This window comes from Saccostrea cucullata, unplaced genomic scaffold, assembly GCF_032062105.1.
Source record: "Saccostrea cucullata isolate Sc308-1 unplaced genomic scaffold, CSIRO_AGI_Scuc_v1 ctg256, whole genome shotgun sequence".
NCBI lineage: Eukaryota > Metazoa > Mollusca > Bivalvia > Ostreida > Ostreidae > Saccostrea > Saccostrea cuccullata.
Window position 1 is genome coordinate 45,054 of NW_026924265.1, and position 24,253 is coordinate 69,306.

General features: G+C 34.6%; 1 protein-coding gene across 1 annotated transcript in view; it reads left to right on the forward strand.

The window, feature by feature from the left end:
- The window catches only part of LOC134266075 (uncharacterized), a 56,331-nt gene that overhangs the window by 27,889 nt on the left and 4,189 nt on the right, over nucleotides 1-24,253 (forward strand). The window contains exons 10-17 of the mRNA XM_062748314.1: nucleotides 211-343; nucleotides 2,220-2,292; nucleotides 4,025-4,174; nucleotides 6,186-6,250; nucleotides 7,023-8,051; nucleotides 17,054-19,362; nucleotides 20,094-20,227; nucleotides 20,358-22,834. Coding sequence (XP_062604298.1) covers nucleotides 211-343; nucleotides 2,220-2,292; nucleotides 4,025-4,174; nucleotides 6,186-6,250; nucleotides 7,023-8,051; nucleotides 17,054-19,362; nucleotides 20,094-20,227; nucleotides 20,358-22,834 — 6,370 coding nt within the window. The remainder of the gene's footprint in view (nucleotides 1-210; nucleotides 344-2,219; nucleotides 2,293-4,024; nucleotides 4,175-6,185; nucleotides 6,251-7,022; nucleotides 8,052-17,053; nucleotides 19,363-20,093; nucleotides 20,228-20,357; nucleotides 22,835-24,253) is intronic.

Genomic DNA, 24,253 nt, shown 5'->3' on the forward strand with positions numbered 1-24,253 from the left:
TTATCTCATTATAATGCATACAAATAAATAGATGTTGAAAAATTGCTATTTATTTGTATATAATGATAAACACAGTCACTATGGTTATTAAGAATTGAGGTAGTTTTAGTAGAAAAGGAAAGTTATGGTCATCTTTTTTTAGTCAGACTTGACTGGAGATATTTTGAATAAACTAAATAAATGACAAGCTTTAAATTGATTGGATTTCAGGAGGAGTGATCAAATAGTTGAAGTGAATGGAAAACCCCTTCAGGGCCTCTCCCTCCTAGATGCTTACCAATCCTTCAGGAGCCTCAAAGCTGGGCCAATCGTCTTGGTGATCAAAAGGGGAGAGAACTTTTTGGTAAGCTTATTCAACCAATTCAAATAAGCAATTTTGCAGTGGCTCATAACCAGGAAAATGGCTTTTTCCACATACTAGAAAACATTTATTTTCTTTTAATGCTTTTTGAGTTGTAGCTAATGCCTTTCCATTTATTTTGTTAATCTATCAACTGTGGATTTTATGGGTAGCATGAGAATTTTTTTCTAATAAAACTGTGTAGGATGATCAATACATTTCTTGGAATATTTTTCCTTTTTATACCATTTGGGAATATATATATAAAACCTTCACTGTACTTTAGAATGTGCCCATTCTATTTCAGGAGGAGGAAATTTGATATAGGTAGTACTCGGATATATCTGTAAGAGATGCTCTTTGATTATAAATGTACTCTACTGTATACATGTAATACACATTCTATAAATAGTGGATCATGCACTGTGAGAAATCTAACATATGACTTACTCTGTTCATAGAAATATACATCTGATGTGTTTGATAATGTATACTGGCACCAAAATATTCAAAAGTGTGTTGATTTAATTTGCACAATAATTTTAGCATTTTATAATTATAGTAACATTATATTTTGTCAATAAATTTTACTTTTTTTATTGACATTTTAATCATTTCCCACTTTTATCATCTATTATAACTGGGCAAGTAATTTCTTGAAAGAAAAATCTGGGTTTCCTCTTGATTCAGCTTGATCTAGCATGGTTTGCTGGTGTTAAAATTTCTTAGTTCTCATTATTTTTCTAAAGGGAAAACACGCAAATTCAAGAAATTGTGGCCCTGGCCTTCAGTATCTTTGTGGGTGAGATGTCATTATTTATGGAAATATGAATGCCCTATCATATATCATTCAAAAGAAAGTTATCACCAAAGTTGATTTTATTTTTGTGAAAATCATGTCAGACATGATGGTCAAGGGGTCAGAAATCATAGCATGCTTGGAAATATCTTGTCACAGGTAATGTAGATGTCAAATATGAAAGCCTTATCTCTTCTCAATCAAAAGTTATAAGGGGAAAAAAACAGTTTTGAAAAGTAGTTCAAACATCAAGATTCAAGGTCATAGGGGCAAAATAGCATATTTTGAAAGGTCTTGTCACAGTTAATATACCTGTGAAATGGTACAGCCCTATCTCTTCTCATTCAAAAGTTATGGCCAATTTAAAGTGATGTTTAAATTTTTGTGAAAAGTAGGTAGAACTTAAAAGTCAGGGTCACATGGTCAAAAATTATGTGTATTTAGAAAGTTCTTGTCACAGGTAATACACATATGTAATATGAAAGTCCTATCTCTTCTCATTCAAAAGATATGACCAAGGTTTAAGTTTTGTGACAGACAAATAGACTGACAGGCAAACAGACAAATGAGATTTAATGTCCCAATGCAGTCAAATCAACACTATAAAAATAACATTTTCTTGTGAAAACCGAGTAATAGCAAGGAAAGATGGAAATAATAATGAAACACTTGGCATCTAGGCTTAATTATATAAATGTTATGTAGGTTTAATGAATTTTTGATGGGGAGCTTGATGTGCTTGTATGCTAACTTTGCTTTAACTGTGACTTTTATTTTCATCATTTGTTTGATAGCAACACTGCAAAAGCTTCAGTCTGTAGAGATAGTCTTTTTAATTGGTCTATAGTTCTTAATTTTTAATCTTCCATTTTTAAAAATCTTTTTTGTTTTGTTTATCAATGTTACATCTTAATTTAAAAAAAAAAAGGCGGCTGAGAATGGTATGCTTAAAGATATCAAAATAAATTAATGTGTGATTTTTATTTTTTAGAAAATTGTTGGATATCCTTTTAAAGAACTCTTTGTGAATTAATCCCAGTATTTGTTTATATGTATAGGATATGTATATTTATCTTTCAGACGATTTCTCTCGACCTTGAGCACAGCACTGCCAGTGAGTTCAAATGCGATTTTACCCAGAATTCCTCAGCTGGTACCGTATGAATCCTCCATCCCATGCTACCTGAGGATGATGGGTCCCTGTTTCATTTCAGTTAATTTTAACTTTTTCTGTAATGCATGATGAGGATTTATCCACTGGATGTTTGTTAATTGTTATTTTTCAAAAGTTGTGTTCAGTTTTTACTCAAATCTGAGTAAAACCAATTTCTACATTTACTTTGCATGCATTTTTTATATCCTTGAAATGATAAAATGACCTTGTAATCTATTTATAATCTACAAATGAAACAAAAGTATATGTCTGAATATTTACCATACCCAATAAGTTTCTGTATGCTGGTAGTGTTTTTTTTTTCCTTTTATAATGTCAGGGTAATTACATTTATTTTTATTTTAACTGCATTGGGTAAAGAAGCAGAAGATCAAAAGCAAGTAAAAAAATCTCGTTAACTATTTATTTAGTGATATATTTTATTGTAAAATTGCTGTAATAGTATAATGTTGTTTATAATAACTTAAATGTATATATATGTCTTACACAAAAGATTTTAATAGGCAAAGGCTTACCTAAGCCAGACACATACAAATTAGTATTTTTTAAAATATTTTTTTTTAATTGATACATATTTCTTTTATTTTGTGCAAAAATTTGTAAGAGCTTACTGCCTCATGTATCCAAGACCCTTTCAGATTCTTTATTATTATTCTTTTTAACTAGTGCTACTGTTTGTAATAGTTTAGCAGAGCTTATGGGAGATAACTCTTGTAAGGCTTTTACCAGAAATAACCTGTGTCTCATTTGTTTATGTCAAACACACTGACTCTATTGGAACATAATTTCATGATTACAACCAGAGCCAATTTTTTATGAGTTTATTCAATTATTTACTCAATATATATTGTTTTGTTGTTTACATTTTATTCCATGTTGACACAAGTGTCTTATTGACATAGAATATGGCCATTAATAAAAACTATCGGAAGAGATTATTTGTAAGTTGTTTATGATATTTAGAGGTTACAATAATCAGATGGCATTGATAATATGCAGTAATTTATTGCAAAATTAAAAAATAAGTTTGTTTATAATGTTGTAGCTTTGTCATGACTGGTGAAACCTGTTAATCATTTCTTGTGGCAGTGTTGACAGGTTTTATTGTCAAGATCTGAACCAAGTCCGATCAACTGTAAAATTCAACTGCTTCTTAATGGAGCATTCAATTAAAAACAATCGATGTTAATCACTAAACACATCGTAAAGACCCCATATTTAGAGATGTTCCATCGACCATAATGGTGTTTGTTAGCCATGTCCCAATAGCTTTGACAATTATTGTCCTGAGTCACCGATTTCTTGCTAGTCCACTAAACACAAGACTTGTTGATATATTAGAAGTGTTTTGGATTGTACTAGTCCCCAGGATTGAAGCTATTAAACTTGATAATGGCAATGTTATGATATGCCACTTCATACTTTAAAAGAAATTGACAGCAATGGTCAAAGGTGATTTTATTTCAATTATCAAAGTATTGAGAAATGTTAACTTGGATTAATACATGTATGAAGAAATCTGTCTTGTGTGGTTTCTAGGCTGGGATAAATTACGAGATGTTTATAATGTTTTCCTGTTATATTAATTTTGGAAAACGTCAACGTCTGGTATAAATGGTGGGATTTAAAGGGGATGTGTTGTTGACAAAGTATTTGACAGCATACTCTCAAAAACTTAGCTTCCTTGATGAAATAGAAAACCCGATATGACTGCTGTGGAAGTCCACAAACAAGGAAAATAAACAGAAAGGGGATACTGGTGGTCAACAGTCAGTCAATTTACTCCAAAACAGAAGGAAGGAAGAACATCGGATAAAACATGGGGTCAACTCTTGTCTACAAAACAATAGAATTCTCACAGGTGTGATTAGTTTTTCTAGCAGGTATAAAGGGGACATGTCTGTTTACATTCCAGCAGTTCAGAGGAGCATGGATCATATAAATATGTATTATATCACTTAATACGCATTGAGTAACAAGTCTGAGGTACTCTGTCTACTGAGTAATATTGCATCAAACAATTTGTTTTTAAAAGTCCAGTGTATGGGAGAGGATTACATGAGCCCTAGGAATGGTAAATGAGTTTTATGGTAGGATGATCCCCAGAGTGATATATGTGACACAGTCTAACCACAAGATTCATTGCAGGCTAGCAAACTACTCCACTTAACAAGGTAAATGCAAAAAAAAAAACTTGGTGCCGTTGGCGTGTGACCACCGTGAGTTACTTGACTAAAGTCTTTTCAAGGATTATTACAATTTAAAGCATGATATTACTTTGAAAACTCGGAGTTCATACTGTCATATGATGTGAGGAGGTAGTCTGCATGAGGTAAAAATTTTTAGAGAATGTATATGTACTCATGCTCATAGTTGTAGAGTTTACACCACTTACAGTGCATGCAATAGTTGATCTTATTCTAGCCTGCTGTTTCATTTTTAGTCTATAAAAATTAGCAATCCAAATTCTAAATAATATTGCTGTCAGGTATTGCTTTTTACTTAGAAAAATATAAGCTCTGTTTGTTTGAATTTAAGTAGGTCACTGCCCAGTAAATGTATTTTTATTTCTATACAAACTTGGTATGCATACTAAAAAGTAAAAGGTGCTATATATAGTGTATGATTCTTACATTTGACAGTTTTATTTTGTGGGCAATGCATCCAGTGTAATACAAGTATTCATCAAAGCTATTATCACTTAAATTTATGGTTCTTTAAAGAATGTAATCAAATATAGAAGTGAACAGGTATTGGATTTTAATGTCTTGGTGGAATTTTGCTATTTATAAAGGGAGATAAGTACATGTCAGAGTTACATAATGCTGAATTGTTTCCCTTGAAGTCTCTGGAATGTGGACTCATTTTTGGGATGGTTAGGTATCAATCCATTACAATCATTGGTGTATAATTTATATCTCCATCTACAACCTACTGACAGAGTAAATATGAACCTGTTATCAGTAGACATGGAATTTTATCTTTCCTATATCTGTATATGGGGTTATAACCAGTGAACAGTAACTATCCTATTGTAAAATATTTCATGTTTTGCATCAGACAATGAAATCATGTCACAGGTAAGGAACTGAAGGAACTATATTTTTTTTTGGAGAGAATGTAAGAAAAACTTAAGTTTGCTTTCTGAGATTAAATGGGGTTTAGAATGGCAATGAAATATTTTTATGGTTATAGATATCCTAGGAGTCTGGATATCTGGGCAGGATTTGATTTGGTGACATCTATAAATATGACCTACTTGTCATATAGGCTTACCTACTGAATTGCACATTGAGACATTTTAAGGAGAAGGTGGATCTTGTGTCTTCATTTTTCCCGTGATCTTTCACAATTAATTCATAAAATTCATGAATGAAGTCCTGAGTATCATACATATCTTTATAACCAGGTGTGTATAAAAAGTGTCTATAGGCAGAGCTTATGGGAGCTTATGTACAGTTTTCATGCATATGGCCTTAGTTTTTATTAGGTTCTTTGGGGTATACTGAGAGAATCTGGTTGGAGATGTTCTTCTCAAATTTTGAAAAGATGTAGAGTATATTTTTATATGTATATGTCAATATTACCTTTTTTTCGATCAATTAATTCAAATCAGAAATAGGATTTTTTCATGTTATATTACATTGCTGTTAATACTAAAAGTGTGGCACTGAATATGTCACATGTGTGGCAACACATATAATGTATACGCCAATACTACTATTACTCGTGAAAAGTCTGATCATACATGAAAAACTATACCGTAACATTCCAGCAAGTACCTGCTGGCCCTTCATATAGTCTCCCTTTCATTGCTATTTTTAAAAATTGTATTGAATATTTTAACCAACGTATTTTTTCTTTGAATTTAGAATGTGGAATCCATTTTCAAAGTAAAGTACAGGCAACTACAGCGATTGTAGAAATGGCTAATAAGGTGAGTTTAACTGTCATTTCATTTATTAATTGATGAGGATTTCATTAAATTGATATTCCCATTTCTATTACCCAACGCAATATATATGGCCTAATTTTTTAGTTTTTTTTGGCTGAATGATGCATAAAGGGAAGTAACTTTTCAAGGACATTTTGCAGTCAGGTTGAAATAAATCATTACTGAAATTACTTTAGTTCCATAGAGCTACATCTTCATGTGAAAAAAAAATGATCTTGGGTAGTCTGGCAAACTTGAGTAAATCAATTGATTTTTACTGCAAAAGATGGACTGCCTTTGTCTAATTGTACGTTGGCATAAGGAAATTTCCCCTTCATTAATAATTCAGTTAATCTCCATACAAGGAATGTACACTGGTCTGTTTTGTGAATTCCATATTTAGATATGCAGAATTCTTCTGGACAGGGTTTAAAAGGTAATTTATTGCCAAGATATTCTGTTGTAATTTCAGTCTTTTTTAGTATATTGTAATTAATGAGTCATACTGTCTTTATATATCATTAAAAAACCTTCTGTCTCTTAGTGCAGTTTGAATCATGATCTTGAATAGATGCAAGCAGCACAATATCTTTAAGGTTCCTACTGAATAGATTTACATACAAACTATTCATATCCTCAAGTTGTGTCATTTTCCTTTCCTGATGAAATTCCACTTGTTAAATTCAGGTAGTGTGTTTTTTTCACTGTTAAAAAAAAACAAAATCTGATTACCAGTATATACCTTTATTTCTAGAAATATATTTTTGAATTTCAGACTGATGACTTAGAGAGGACGAAAGCAGTGTCACCTTCAAAGCCATTAGAGATCAGAGGAAAATCCAAAATGGAGGGAAGTACAACAGACTCCGATTTCTCTGACCTTGACATTCAAACTTTTGCAGAGAAAGGTATGTCCACTCCCCCTCCCAATAAATCTGTATCTTCCCCATCTGGATCACCACACAAAAGAGGGTATCTTCCGTATGTGGACAATTTCAACACAGGTGATTTTTACTCAGAGCAAAGTCCTAAGAAAAGGAATTTAAATCAGTATCCATTTGGTCCAGGAAAAGAGAATCTGTTTAATTTGAACTGGACAAACTCAGAATCATCTCGAGATAGTGCATTAGGAGGTTCACTGATGAGTGCTCTCGGTTCAGTTCTCACTGACACATCAAGCTCATACGAGACTAACTCGGAGTCCGAGCTGAGTTCGTCTGGTCACAGTGTGTATGGGAGATACCAGAAAATTGATGGCTCGTCTGGCGAGTCTAGTGAAGAAGAAGTGCTGGTATTACATCGACTACCAGGTGAAAATCTTGGGATGATTTTAGGAATAGATAGTGATCCAACTCACCAGACAGTTAAATCTGTGTACGTGAAGACAGTGACAATAGGGGGTGCTGCGTACAGAGCAACAGGCAGTAAGAAGGGGATCCAAGAAGGAGACCAAATTCTACAGATAAATGGAACAGACCTCAATATTCTAACTCATGATGAGTGTTTAACTGTGCTCAGGGAGATGCCTCTGCGAGTCATCCTGAAGATTAGCAGAGGGAAAAAGCGGACAGCCCCCGCAGCAGTCAAACTATCCCCGGCCATGTCCCTAGCCAGCAGTAAGAGTTTCGGGGACAGTCCAAGCCCGCTGGTATATTCCGAGACCTCCAGCTACTCTGAGAGTGAGGAGGAAGACGGGAAGTTTGATGGCTTCGTTCAGATACATGTGGAGATCGATAAACACCCCAATGAGAGTCTTGGTCTGAGCATTGTTCCTAGCTATGGTTCAACTCGGCAGTTCTACCAGGTAAAATTAATTTATGAATATATCAGTTTTCTCAGTAACTTGATCATATTGGGAAAAGTTTTATATATACATATCTCAGTGAAAAAAAATTAAAGAAAACATGTTTTAGAAAAATTACAGTTTTTGAAATTAAACTGGAAGAAATAAATATAAGTAGATATTGAAAGATTGAAAGTATATTTTGATTAATACATATAATTAAATTAAAACAAAAATGGCAATTTTGAAAATGTTCAAATGTAGAGTAACCTCCCTTTGACCACTAGTTCATCAGAGTTCAGAACATCTTTTTAAATGAAATCTTGCAATTTAAACCAAAAAATGAATTCAACCCTGGTGTTCTTTTGTATATACCGGTATTACTATACACCGCCTAATACACTAAAAAACACTTAAACTGATTCTAAAGGCGATTATATGGTGAACAAAGAAATAGGTCAATTGTGCCACTTTTCTATCAGATTTTACTTGAAAGGAACAAATTTCTAAAGCAATTGTCCTCAAATTGTAAGAAGTACAAAAAGAAAGGTGGTCTAAAATTAAAGCTTTAAAACATATACATTACACTGTTTTTCCTGCCATAGGCATTTGTGTGATCAAATTGATATGTTACTTATGAAATTACAGTATGGTATTCACACATTCTTTATTGTTTAATGCTTACTAGTAGATCATAATACATGTACCGTAAATCTGGAAATTTTTGCGTCGATTTTATTTTGCGAATTTGGGTAAAAATGCTTTTGATTAATTTTTACGTTTCAAAATTTTGCGAAGGACCATTGCTTTGTTTATATTTTCTTATTGTTGAATTATTTTTACAAAAAATTTGCTAAAAATTTATCTACAGCAAAAATTTCCAGATTTATGGTAATATATACCGATAACGGAAAAGTGATTTCTTTCCATATTTTCTTGTAAGATTTCAATATAATCAGAAAATTGAAAAAGTTGTTGAGAACTGATGTAATTTGCATTGTGATTAAAATTTGAATGCTGCCCTGCTTGATAGATATGATCTTTTGGAAGAGGATGCCCTGTTTTGCTGTGTCCTTTATAGATCTGTATCAAATATAGAGATTTTTTATACATTTTCTAATAATATAACAAAAACTTTTGTTTGAGAACAAAACTACTTATTATTTTTTTATTGCACTTGTAATGCACTTGTCCTAATCATGCCTATGAATGTTTAATGACTTCATGGCAATAATAGGTGCTTATTATTGCTGCAAGCTTGAAGGAGTGTTTTCCATTGCTACCAAAGAAAAGAGAGAATGTATTGTACAAAGCACCCCAATGGTGTATTGTCCAAAGTATCCCAGTAGTGTATTGTCCAAAGTACATCAGTAGGTGTATTGCCCAAAGCACCCCAATGGTGTATTGTCCAAAGCACCACAGTGGTGTATTGCCCAAAGCACCCCAATGGTGTATTGTCCAAAGCACCCCAATGGTGTATTGCCCAAAGCACCCCAATGGTGTATTGCCCAAAGCACCCCAATGGTGTATTGTCCAAAGCACCACAGTAGTGTATTGCCCAAAGCACCCCAATGGTGTATTGCCCAAAGCACCCCAATGGTGTATTGTCCAAAGCACCCCAATGGTGTATTGTCCAAAGCAAACACAGTAGTGTATTGTCCGAAGCAAACCCAGTAGTGTACTGTCTAAAGCAAACCAGTAGTGAATTGTCTAAAGCAACCCAGTAATGTATTGTCCAAAGCAAACTGAGTAGTGTATTGTCCAAAGATCCAGTGATATATTGTGAAAAGAACTCATATGTATATTTTCAATGCACCTCAATGGCTTTTCCAATTAGTGTATTGTCCAAAGAACCCAATAGTACACCCAGAATTATATTGTCCAAAGCACCCCAATGGTGTATTGTCCAAAGAACCCTGGGTAATGCATTGTTTAAAGTGCCCCGGTAGTGTGTTGTCCAAAGCACTCTAGTAGTGTATTTTCCAAAGATGCAGTGATGTATTGTCAAAAGACCTCGTATTAAGTATATTATTTCCAAAGCACTCCAGTAGTATATTGTCCAAAGATGCAGTGATGTTACGTATCATCAGAAGAGCTCATATTTAATAAGTATATTATTTCCAAAGCACTCCAGTAGTGGATTGTCCAAAGTATCCCAAGAGTTTATTTTCCACAGCACCCCAGCAGAGTCTACCTTACAAGTCTTCAGACCTGTAAAACAAGGTACAGAGTACCATATGTCTCACAAGGTGGATAAATGAGATGAAATTCATAGTTATCCACAGAGGTGCCCACGACTTCCCATTAGTACACAAGATTGTATGTTCTTCATTCATAAGATAGAGGAATATTGGTTGTCTCCCTCTCATCACCATTAGAAAATATACTGTCCTCATCATTCCTTAAAAAGTCTACTAAAAGTAGGATAGGATATAACGTACATGTTCCCCTAACCCAAATTAGGATATAAAACTTTTCCCATCCCTTATTGAATGAAAAGTGTTAGACCATTCTTAATTGTTCCTTTTAGGGTAAGAAATTGTGTTTCCAAATCTTTTTAATATGTTTAATGCACTGGAAATTTGTCCTCCTACCATACCTATATCTTCAAATGATGTGTATCTAAAAGCATCCTTTATCTATTGTTTATAGGTGTGTACTGTATCTACATTCCTCCCCAGTAGAATTACACTAAGCCTTGGTTCCCTCCCAGACTGATATGTTACTGTGACCCCCTGCTCTAATCAAAGTCATAGGAGAGTCCTTTATCTGTACTTACCAGAAATCCATATTTCATTCTCTGTTTACTTAAACAATCTTCAGTGAAGAGGAGTGATTTACAGTTATTGATCTTATATAAATACCTATGTTGGCAGTAAATTTTAAATAGACAGCTTTTTGCTACTGTTTTAATTCTGACCCTGATATGTGTGTATACTTGAAGGCATGGTAAATTTGAATTATCTGTGAAGTCTACTGTACATGTCTACCTGCATGCATAAAAATTCAGTCCCAGTCATTTTACAGTCGACATCTGACACACAGTCTTTAGTCCTGTCCTGTGTATTGATGCATGGATCGTTTTCTATCAATTGATTTTTGGTGATACAATCATTTTCTCCGTACAGTTAATAAAGGGCTCTCCAGGTGTCGCGTTACCTGAAATTGATGAAAAAAATACCTCGATGTCATGTGTGGCATGTAATTACAAAATGTTTTAATTAATACAAGCAATTGCATCTTCTCGGAGTAAAAAGTAAAGTAAATTCCTGTAGGATTAAGGAACAACTTCAAAGGTAAGTTAAAAAGTTTGCTTTTGCTGTTTAGTGAAGATTGAACTTGTTTGTTTATGGTTATATTTTTTAAGGTTATCGCAACCGCCAAAAAAATATAATGATTTGATATAGATTTTGTATCATATTATTTGTTTATAATTAATAGCCATTTACTCTCTAATTCAAATGTTCAAGTCCTCTTTCTAAAACCCTTAAATTATTTCAAATTGAAAAACTACGTTGACAATCAGTATTGGATAATTCAAAGGGAAAGCTGGACTGTCTGTCAAACTCTGTCACACAGTTGAATCCATTCACTAGACCCTTGGCTATTGTTGTATTATGAGAAAAAATTAAGCTGTTTTAAAATTCTAGTTATGAGTGCCTGATCGCACAGGGTTTACGCAGGATAACCTCTTCTATACAATGTAGGCGAGACCTCGCACTCAAACAGAAAAGTGAATTCCGTCACCTTCACAGGATATTAGTGGTGTATTGATGGTGAATCTTGTGTTTTATCCAGTACAGTTACGTATGGACTTGTAATCGGGTGAAAATTTCACCTGTCAGAGGGCCAGATAATCAATTTATAAACAGGTGAGATAGATCTATTATTCCTACTGGGGCCACATAAGTATATTGTGAACAGTTGAGTGTCTCTTCATTGGAAAACTTGATCATTTGTAAGGTATGCTTGATTTGACATCTTTGAGTCTAGCATAAAATGCAAGAAATAAGAGGATTGTAATTTTTTTCAATTTATCTAGATTGCAAATAGTCTGTGAGTTTAATCTAAATTCACAAGTATTTTCAAGGACAGTGGTTTTGATCTGTGTTTAAAGATCGATCATGTATATGTTAGTTAATTGTGGGAGAGAAATTGGTCTTTAATGGTTGAGCAATTTCAAGTGAATGACAATTAAGTTCTAGAAAATCACGTTTGAATGGGAGTGTCAAATGCATTTCTTTACTAATATTTCTTATTCCAGTTGTGATTATTTTTTGTTTTTCTGTATATTGAATGATTTTAACCCCCCCCCCCCGAAAAATATTTGTCTTTCTTTCAATTATATTAGCTTACTTGAGAAAATGGATTGTAAGTTATGGTATTGCACACATCTCTATCACTGTGCACCCAAAGCATTGATACAGCATTTATAGGTATGTCTCTTAATTTTACTGTCAATTGCATGTCTGTAAAAAAAAATTAAGACATATTCAAATTTTATAGATATTTGAGATGGTAAGAATGTAAAAAAAAAATTAAATGTTACACATGGTGATAGCTTTTTTTTTTTTTTAACTATTTAGCATTAAAAAAAACCCGATTTCAAATACATGTAATGAAGGAATATATTCTTTAGTGCTCACTTCATTTGTTCCTCATTGCCAATTTAGAATTTAAAGTAAATTGTACCGGTACATGTATGTATATAGAAAAAAGGGTCCTCAAGATCTTGTTTATACCATTATAGTTATTGAAGCATGTTATATAAATAATTAATGTAAGTACTTCCTAGAAATATTAATGTTACTTAGGCTTTTAAGATGTAAAATCAAAACACATCCTTCTAAGATATGATAGTGATCACTTCATGTTTCTTCATTTCCTAAGGGCAGAGACTTAAAAAATTGTCATCTTAAATTTACATGCACCTTAGAATGCAGCGTATCTCTGGAATTTGGGGACAGCTGTTCTAACATGTAAAGTTATACGTCTGTTCTCAATCTTACAGGACAGCGTATCAAAGGGTTACCTGGATTTTACCTGCAGGAATGTCAGTCGATTTGATCCACCCAGTTTCCAGGCTAATAGATAGGTCATATTACATCTAGTATACATGGGTTGTTGACATGTTGTTTTAGAGAGTAAGGCATTGATTACAACTTTTTGAAACAATTTTTCAGTGGGAATGCTATGTTTGTTATGAACAAGGATATTTTGAATTAAGAAAAAAAAAAAAAAAAAAAAAAAAAAATGAACAAAAACATAAGATTCAGCATATACAGCATAATTACCAAAGGTACTTCAAAAATTGTCAATAATCTCTAAATTATCTTGAGGGCTGCCTTTTTGATTAAAACTGCACAAACATACAATAGTCTTTAGCTTGATAAGATATGGATATGAAATATTTTCAGAAGTTGGTCAGGTTTTTCCAAGGTGTGGACTGCCTATCATTTTAATTTTGAAACAACCAGGCAATCATTGGAGTAATTTATCAAAAAAGTTGGTCACATGTGAGTTAATTTTCTCTTTTAAAACTTAGATACTTTACTTTGAGAAGGAATTCGTAAAAGATAAAGTAATTGAATGTTCATGGTGGCCCATACTTTATTTGGTTATGTTAAGTATCGGTTACTAGACCAACATAGCTCAGATTGCTTCATGGAGTACCACGAACACTTACATTGGTCTCGAGGGTTTCCCCTGTATTGTTTTATATCTAGAATGTGGTAAAAATAAAGGTGATATGTTTATCCAAAACAAACAAAATTCAGTTTCACACATTTTTTTTTTTAATTTTAATTACTATAGGCCGATATTTTATGCGCATTTTTTTACCCACTATGTTTTGCCTGTAGATACCTGTATGTTACAGTCAGAAAACTTGTTTGGCATAACATTTTCTTTGCCGCAGTGGTATATAATAAATTATATGTAAATTGTATGCACATTCCAAGATTGAATTAATTCATGATATAGTCTGTTTTGTTCTATTATGGTAAATGCGTGAGATCTTATCTGAATGCTTAATGGGTTTAATAAATGCATACATGTATACCAGTATGCAAACTTCAAATACAGCATATATTGAAAATGTTCTCTTTGCCTGATGGCTAATGTGTATTGAAAAGTATCTTTTAATTAATACATGTATCTTGAAAAGGATTCAAGGTAGTTTGAACATGATCAAGGAGGCCTGAGCTTAGATATCAGATAAAATGATAAACTTTTGGAAGAGTCCCACTTGAGACCTTATTACATGTAGTATCCTTCTGTCATTCTCATTTAAGTCTCAGTCCCTGCTATGGGTGGTATCCCTGTCTGTTGGTGTGTAATTAAGTCTTAAGATGGATTTCCTCTGTTTACCAATTAAGTCAACATACCCATTATCAGATCTATGGAGTTCCATCATGCAATGGTATGCTTGATATTCAAGATAAAGAAATGCCATATGATTTTCAATATTTTCACTGGTTTAATAACATATTGAGTTACTTAAAGGTGACTATTTTTTGCAAGTGAACTAAGTTTGTTTTTGGATGTTTACTACATACAAGTGTTGCCCTAACACACAAGGATGTGTCTAATTGGTCAGTGGTTTCTGGTAATGTAGACTGTTGACTGGTATTTCTGGTCCCCTTGTAATGTCCTATAATGACCACTTACCTTGGCCCCTCAGACAGGGTAAAGTGTTTATATCAGGGAAGAAGTGTTTGTACAGCCCGGAATATTGATTTAGATTAAGTGATTTCCTACCTTCTCTCTAATTGGCTCCTGCCATTAAAGGCTCCAACAATCTTCAATTTACCATTTCATTAAGGATTTTTTCGTATAAGTTTCAGTTTAATCCTTTTTGGGGGTTTAGCATTATTATTGATAAGGTAAGATTCTTCTACATAAAAGAAGTCATTTGGTTTTGTTAATACATAGATTTCAAAATTGTTACAGTTATTTTTTTTCCTTCTGTTATTTTTCTACCTGCATGAAGGAAGTTGATCAAATTTAATTGCATGGTACATTTGCACACATTATTTTTTGAAACAACACCTTTGAATACTAGTGATTGCATTTGCCTGTGTAACAGTTTGTAATGTAATGGTTAGGGCCATGGATATCGGCCTGGATAGTTCAGTTGGTAGAGCACCTGACTAGAGATGCAGGGGTCTTGGGCTCGACTCCCAGTCCAGCCATACATTTTCTCCTTTCCTGTTACAGATTTGGTGCCATTGACCACCCCTGGAATTGCAGGTTAAAGTCCTGCCAGGGACTAATAAGAACTTGGGTTGTGTCTTCGAGGGGGAAGACCATTTAAGGAGGGAGGAATGTAATGGTTTGGGCCATGGATATCGGCCTGGCTAGCTCAGTTGGTAGAGCACCTGACTAGTGAGTAGTGATGCAGGGGTCCCGGGTTCGATTCCTGGTCCAGCCATACATTTTCTCCTTTCCTGTTGCACATGAAAGACATAACCAAGATATAAATTGAAATTTGATGGAAAGGATATTATCCTCTCGCAATGGAGTTTGAGGGGATATAGTAAGGCAACTCTGTGTGTGTGATTGTTTGTGGGTTATGTAATTGAACTGACATAATTTGCATCCAGATTGATGTCAAATGCTGCCACAATTTATAGATATCCTCTTTTCAAGGGTATATTGCTCATCTCTGAGGTGCCCTCGTTAATTTTGTATTAATGTACTGGTATATTTAATTAATGTAAGGAATGGAATTGCAAGTTCTATACAGTTGTATTTATTGAAATTTGGGTACAAAATATTTAGTAAGAGAGAGATTATGTAATTAAATAGTGGATTTGATTTTCATGGCACCGGAGTACCTGTGTTGTTATTGATATTGACCTCGTTGGTGGAATTCTCTGTATGTGTCATCCCTAATCTCTCCAAGTTGCTCCATTTAATACAAAAATATTGACTTGTTAAGGTTAGGCAGACAAACCTGTTTCTTTTACCCAGGCATTCAACCCTGGATTACTGATTAAAGACAGTTCAGTTGTGTTTTTATAAAGATATATACATGGCTGTGAGTACTAGAGGTGAAAGACTGAAGAGTAAATACAGGTATTTCATCTATAAGGATATTCCAATGGCTCAGGTCTCTATGAATCCTGGGGTTTTAAAATTGGATTAGAGATATCAATGCAGTGTAATTTCAATACTTCAATGCGGCATATTTCATGTTTTGACAGTTATGTAACATACTTTGAGAGTTTGTTTGTAAAGTCGCCTGTGATTCCGGACAAGTGCCGCCATGTTATTAATTATTTCCTGTCTGCATTTTATAAACCCTTGTTGACTTTCCTACTTTGAGAGGGATTCTGATGACAAAATTAAACATTTGAATTTGGTCCGTGTCATCTCTTTGAGAGTGAGTTTACATTTTACACACCTGGAATTGATACTCGGAGCTCTACTCTCTTTTTCTTCTTAAACCTCTGCCAAATGTAATGAAATTTCAAACAGCTTAAAAATTGCCACCAGAGATATTATATGTTTATGGGTTTCAAGAGAAAGTCATGAAAATATGATGTGTTTTGAATTTCAAGTGAATTTATGTAAATTAATGATGTATAATAATTGAGTGGGTGACTATGTTCTTAATGAATGTATTGTTTATGCCAGCTAGTAAGCATCGGTATGTAGTCTGGTTTAAATTTGCCTCTCTCACTCTGACCTTGAAAGAAGGAAACAATTGAATTCTAAGCAGTCAAAACCAAGAAATATTTTTGTAAACAGTTTATCAAATAAGATACCTCTGTCTGTTGACGTCACAGTAAACTGGGGCTGGTTAAGGTAATCTGATTTGACAAGACAAGATGAATGTCCTTAAAACATCACTTCTGATTGATGTTTCACCACAGAAAGCAAGGTGTACTGCACTCTGACTCCTGTCATTAGTGCAAGGTGTTCAACCTAGTCTGCTTATACAAATTGTCAAATTTTATTACTTTTTAGTGCAGGGTTTTATTGAAATAGAAAAATTTAACTTCTGATGTATTTTTCAGATCAAGAGACTTCTACCAAGTGGAGCGGCTGCCCGGAGTCGACACATACGCGTAGGAGACCGACTAGTGTCCTGTAATGGAATCAGTCTTCGTAATGTGTCACAATCAAAGTGTCTTTCTATTCTGAAATCAGAAGGAAATTCGGGTGATTTAGAATTGGAATTACTTCGACCAAAGGAAAATGAAGATCAGCTTGAGATTTCACTGAAAGTTTCTAATACTGACTCTACGTTGACTTTACATTCACCCAGTCAGCAGAGGAAAAATTTCATCGCAGATCTTCCAGAATCGGACTCTGATAATGAAGTGGTGCTCAACAAGTTTCAGTATTTTGATAAAACTGGACTAGGTCAGAATTTAAGTGAACAAAATCAAAAATCAGAAGTGCCAAACGTAGAAAAAATTAAAAATAGTGACACTGATAATACTAAAAGAGATCATAAGTTTACCTCAGGAAAATCAAAAATGGATGAATCGTCTGAATCATGGAATTATGCGGTTCCTCCTCCAGTAGAGTTTTCAACATATGGACCGGCAGTACCACCACCTGCTGAGTTCTCAGAGGGTCAAAGTCTAATTTTTAACCAATCAAACAATGGAATTCCTGTCACAAATATTGATGAAATCATTAAATCCTACAGCCATTCTCCAGTAGTACAAAGTCAGGATTCCTACATACCACAAACAGAAATGGATGACACTGAAGATCAAACCCGTCACTTGGAATCCTTGACAGGATTACATGGGGATGAGAATGGGTCTCTGGACAATTCTTTTACCTATTTTAATGAAAACCTTCCAGAAGAGGGGGAATTAGAAATGATGGACAGTTTACAGGGAGATAATGACTACCAATTTCAGAAGGAGGATCAGAATATTGATGCAGATGAGGAAGTTGAGTCAGAGCCGTTTATTCCCCCTGCCCCTGTCAATACCGAGGATATTGATTTAGATGTTCAACATTCCAACAGTGATGATGAATTTGTTGTCCCTGTTACAGTGCAGAGGAATAAGAATATTCCCTTCACATCCACTATAACTGTGCCGTCTGCTGGTCCATCTGAAATAGAGGAGGAGCAGATTATTCCTTCAGTTGAACAGCGCAAGAGGACACCAGCTTCAGCCACTATAAAGTTAGACGAGGTCAAAAAAGAGGAGCAACCAACAAAACCAGTTCCTCAGCCAAGAGTCAAACCAACCATTATCAGTGTTAAACAGGAGCCCACTCCCCCTAAATCCAGCATGGAGGAAGAACAAGGTGTGGAAGAAGAGATGGTGAAAGCAGAATTCAAAGACAGGCAAAGTGTACATAAGGAATTTAATAAAAAGCTAGGTGTAGGGGTGGAAGAGGAAATAGTTCCAGTGGTTGTGAAAAAAGACCAGAGCTGGAATGCAGCTAAAATTGCAGTTATCACAAATATGTGGTCCAAATCTGCCAGTAAGGGTAAAGACAGTGTAGACGAAAGTGAGAATAAGAATTTAAAAAGTGTTATAAATGTGATAAATTCTAAGAAGAAAAAGACAGAAAATAATGAAGATTTAGCACAGGTAAACAAGGTGGAAACAACTAGGGAAGAAATTGAACCAAGAGAACAAGAGGTTCACAGAAATGTCATTGAAGTAATATCCCCTGTGTCAATTGATGTTGCTAATGTGGAAAAGAAAACTGAAAAAGTAGATTCAATTGCTCCTTTAACAGATAAGTACAGTGAAGGTAAATCATCAGAACCAGTGAATACAGAAACTACAGGTCAACAAAATGTTACTGTCGTCAGTTCTAGATTGGATACCAAGCCTCCTGAAAAAGAAAGCATAACAGTCACACCAGAGCCCAAAATAGAAAAAACAGCCCCCATATCTGTGTCATCTAAAGCAACGAAAGACAATGTTCTCTCTGGAACCATTCCCAAAACCACAGAAGCTTCACCATCATCGCCCTTCAAGTCCTCCATAGGAATAACCAAACCCTCAAGTCTTCTCAGTACCATAAGGTCACAAAACACCCCGTCAGCAACATTAAGGCCCCTCTCTTCCATTAAGCCAATAACTGTTAGTGCTAAGACATTTTCTCTGGGGAAGCCTTCCAGTCTTTCTAGTTCTCTATCTTCAGGAAGGCCATCCCTGCTCTCAACAATTCATGGAACAGCAACATCCACAAAGAATACTCGCTCTGAGGAGGAGTCATTTTTAGTGAGTGTACTCAAAGGGATTCTGGGGCTAGGACTGAAAGTGAGCCTTACACCAGAGGGGTTTGTCAAAGTAGATGAGATTCAACCAAGTGGGCCTATTGCAAAGGATGGTAACATCAGGTAAATGCTTTATTTGTAAATTCACATATTTTTGTGGGGTCAAACTTTTGTGCTTTGGTTGTGGGGATTTGATTTCAAGGTTGAAAATACATGAGCTGTACGTCACATATTTGAAATTTTACAGTTCATAAGATACATGAATTTGTGGGTCTTTTCATACCACAAAAACCATGAAAATCAACCCCCTATAAAAATTATTGATTTCACAGTATTTTATGAAGTTCAAGCTCAGTTCTTTTATCTTTATTTGTAAACATACATGTGTAATAATAACATACAAATTGTAGGATTTTTGTTCATTACACAAACATAGTATTGATATTTGACAGCTGTTCACATTAAGTATAAGACTTTTAGTTTGAATAAAACAGTCATTTTTGATCAGAATGATATTTGAGTTTATGTTTAGCAATTTCATATTGCTTTGAATAATGTTATATGGCATTCATATCTATACGGAACTACTGGATCAATGAAGAAATTTATCTGAAATATATCGCTGAAGGAGCAACATTATAAGTAAATCTTTTTTCTAAAGAAGACAAAAATTGGGAGGAGTGACGAGAATAATGAGATAAAGAAAGTAATTAAGCATTAATTTAACTGTTAACAGGAAAGAAATAGCATAATGAATGTAAATCCAGTCTGAACAAATGATACCCATTTTAAAATTGTTTATTTTATATATATATGTGACACTGTGTTCTTCAATTATTTGCTTCCTCTTAAAGGGTTGGTGATTTCCTGCTGTCCATCAACAACACAGAATTAACAGGTCTACCTGACAGCAAAGTACAACAGATACTCCGACTCCTACCCCGGGGCATCGCAAAAATACTGGTGTCAATCAAACCTCCATCATCAGGTACAAATGTACTCATAATCTCATCTAATATGATAACACATATTGTCTTCATAAACAAAGAAATATCCCTGTTTCACTTAATTTCATACACAATATATATACATAAGTAGTCAACATTCTTATTTTACAGAAGGGGTTGCCAGACCAGCAGAGCTCAGTCTCAGCAACAATGATTCCAGACAATCACCTTTATCATCTCCAAGAACAATGTCAAAGTCAGCCTCACTATCACCTTCACTGTCTCCACGACAACGTATGTCATCTCCTTCATCACCACAACAACCAAGTGTACCAAGCTCTACGACACAAGTAGAAGAGTCCTCTGTGAAAGTGACTGTTAACCACAATCAGTTGTCACCAGAAACAAATAAAAAATCAGAAGATGAGTCCACAGGAAAGGTGAATGTTAAACATGACCAGTATGCACCCGGAGCAAAAAAGACTCCACCACCAGTGGCACCTAAACCAAAACAGGCTTCTTCACCTGATCATATCAGCAAAACTGGTTCCCATTGGGGAGGTGGGGGATATGTCAGCTCAGCTATAGGAAGAACATCCTCCTTTGGAAAGAAGGAATACCAAGCAGTCGACAACAAACCTCACATTCAACCAAAGAAGGCAGATTATGTGTCATCTGCCATAAAAACAGTTCATGAAAAAGAAGAAAAAGAGCCTATTGACACTGTAGTGTTTGCATCTGTGGATTTTAACAAAATGAATGCTATGTCACGCCATTCCATAGGGCATTCAAAGGATAAAAATAGTCCAGAACCAAAGATGATTCCCAAGGGACATGTGGATTATGTGTCCTCTGCTAAACCCAAGGGCTCCTCACCAGAGAAAAAAGATATCCCATACTCACCCTACGCATATGAAGAAGTTTCCACCAAAATCTCACCTGTGAAGATGAACTCTGCTTTGAGTCCCCGTAGGAAGAGTGAGGATAAGTTTTCATTTGGAGCATCTTTCTCTGGAAACAGAACAAAAGGTAAGATGGAGGATCAGCATACCACTGGCTCACCATTATCCTCACCCAAAAGTCCTGTCACCCCCACCACCCAGCACTCACCCACTATCACAGCATCCCCGGAAGATGAAGTTGTTGTGAGGTCACCTCCAGAAGGTCCTACCAAACCTGTTCCCCGACCCAGGGGATCCATCTCAGACAAACCCCCAGAAAGCACTGTACCAGACACCTCACCAGCAAACACCATGCCATCTGATGACAGCATCAATCCTAATGCTGAAAACACAGACCAAGTCATAGAGCAACCCTGTGTGCTGAGCAGTGATCAACTAAACACAGCTTATTCCTCTGAAGAAAATGTTGCTAGTGCACCTGAAGCACAGAGCATTAATTTCAATGTTGTAAATGGCACAGAATCACAAAAAGACACTGCTGCTGCACTCACAAAAAATAATGCACAAGAAAACAATGTGACTTCACCAGGCTTTGATTTTATGAATGTAGAAGTCAATACATGTATATCAAATGTAGAAGAAGTAAACAATGGCTCTGATGTTAAAGATAAAATAGATGAAGTCACATCAGAATCTTTGCTTGTAGATGACTCTGATAATGAATTGTTTGAATTTGTTGAAGAAATTGTTAGAAATGCTATTCAAAAGGGAATTGATGAATTTAAAGCTTCAGAAGCAGAAGACAAAGCAGAAGAAGATGATGAAGCAGGTAAGAAAGTAGACAACAAACTCTCAAGAGTGCATGAAACATGTCCTGTAGCGGTTATGGAAACAAAAAGCTTGCGTGCTTTCTTGCAAAAACTTGACTCTTTTGAAAAGGAGGTGCCGTCAACTGATACATACTCAATGAATCAAAACCCTGTTGCAGAAAGCATTGCTGCAGAGATGCTAAAGGAGAGTGATAACCATGCTAGTCATGCAAACTCTGCTACTAAAACATCTGCAAGTACATCCAATGACTTACTAACACATGAAAACGGTGGTGTTCAGGTTGACCAATGCATGTCTGTTTCCAATGATGCTTCTGTTGCATGTAATGATGTTGTTTTGGATTCACCCAATCCAGTTAGCATGTCTGTGGAAGTGGTTAATGTGCCTAGTGTAGCTTCAGTAGGGGATAATATTGTTAATACTCTCTCAATTCAGGAACCAAAATTGTATACAGAACAACTAAGTGAAGATCCACACCCTGGCAGAGACATGGCAGATGATAATGTAAATAGTGATGTTAACATTGATGATTCTCAGGGAGACTTGGAAAATATTGAAATTGTTTTAAATGAAGAAAGTGTTGATACTTCTCCAATAGATTTATTAGGAGGAGACATTTCTCAGACTGAATTCATTTCTGGAAAATTTTCTACCATAAAAAGTCAAAGATCGTGGTTTGTATGTGTTGGAGACCAGAGATTTGGGCCTGATTTTTCTAATGTGGAGGATATTGGTGGATGTTTGGATCAGATGTCACCAGAAGAACTGGAAACCTTGCTGACCAAGAATAACAGTGACTTGGACTCTTATGGAGTTGGACTGGATGCCAGGATTGTGCTTGTCTTTCTGAATTCAAATTTCCAGGGAGAGAGTCCAGGGCTGCAGCTGACTGCTGACCAGGATGGCTATTTAGTGGTAAGTAAACCTATATATAGGTCATTCCTCTGTAGAATTTAAAATAAGAGAAAGATGAAATTAATGATAGCAAAACTTCCAATGTAAAAGTTAATTTTTTTTTTTTGTTTTGGTTATTTGTATATTTTACTGTTATTCTTACATAAATTAAGGTAAAAACTTTGAAATTCTTATCTGAAATTTAGCAGACATCCAAATTATTTTATGTATCCTAATCAGCTATGAACTTTTTTACTTTAATAGAAAAAGCTATGTTCAGCAACCTGTATTTTGCACCTAAATGAAGAAAATTAAAAATCCAAGTTCTCTGCTCATCTCTGATATATATACTAGTATGCAAGTACCGGTACAATTGCTCTGCAAAATAAAACCTTTTTAAAAACTATAAGAGGAGTTATCTGCATGACAAATCTTGGGCATTATACATATAATGTTTTGCATAAAAATAAACAAGTTCAACAATTGGTATATTTTCACATGATTTGATCATCAAAAAATCCAAATCCAAATGCATGCACATATCTTATATTTGTACAATTATGTACAACAGACAAGTGACATAAATACTGTATCTGGAAAACCCTTTTGGAAGCCCCCTCCCAGTTTTCTTCAATAAAAGAATGAATTTTCATATGGAAAAAAATTGTTTAGATTTTCATGAATCAATGATGTTAATTGAAATCATAATAATTAAGAGGCACTGGAACATTAATTGCACAATAAAGACTAACAATCCTTCAAGTTCAATTTTTGGGGGTAATTTAAAAGTGATTAAAAAAAAATGGATTGTGTTTTATTGTATTGGTTGTTTGAGGTATGTCTTCGGTGAAGTGAAGTCAGTGAAAAGGGACTAAAGAATTTTGAAAATCATTGGCAAGGAAAGAAAATTAAAATACAGAACATTTCTTATTTGAATACGCTCTAATTGATATGCAGGAAAATAAGGAGATGTGGTCATATATCAAATGATATGTCTGCACACAGTAAAATCTTCACTGAATGTCAACATTATGTTATAAAGAGTTTTGACCAAATATAGAGTAGTAATGATACAAATGACACATTTATAGCTATACCAATAATACGTCAAATACAACAAAACCTGTTTGTACAGAGACGAAGCTCATTGATTGGTCATTTTGTGGACTATCAACCCCACACCTTGGTGATATAGTGGTCAGACTGTGTGTCTCCCACACAATTTACTCAGACTAATTATCATAGTGTCTGATTGATCGCCATGATAAAAAGTCCAACACAAATATCAACATTCAAAAAATCTATTCTTTTTCACTAAGGGATTTTGGTTATTATTAGAGTCAGAAAAAAAGGATGTATGTCCCATAGAGAAAGAAAAATTTATGAAATTAATCTTTTTTACTATTGTAGTAAATAGAGCATTGCAAATATATAGGTATA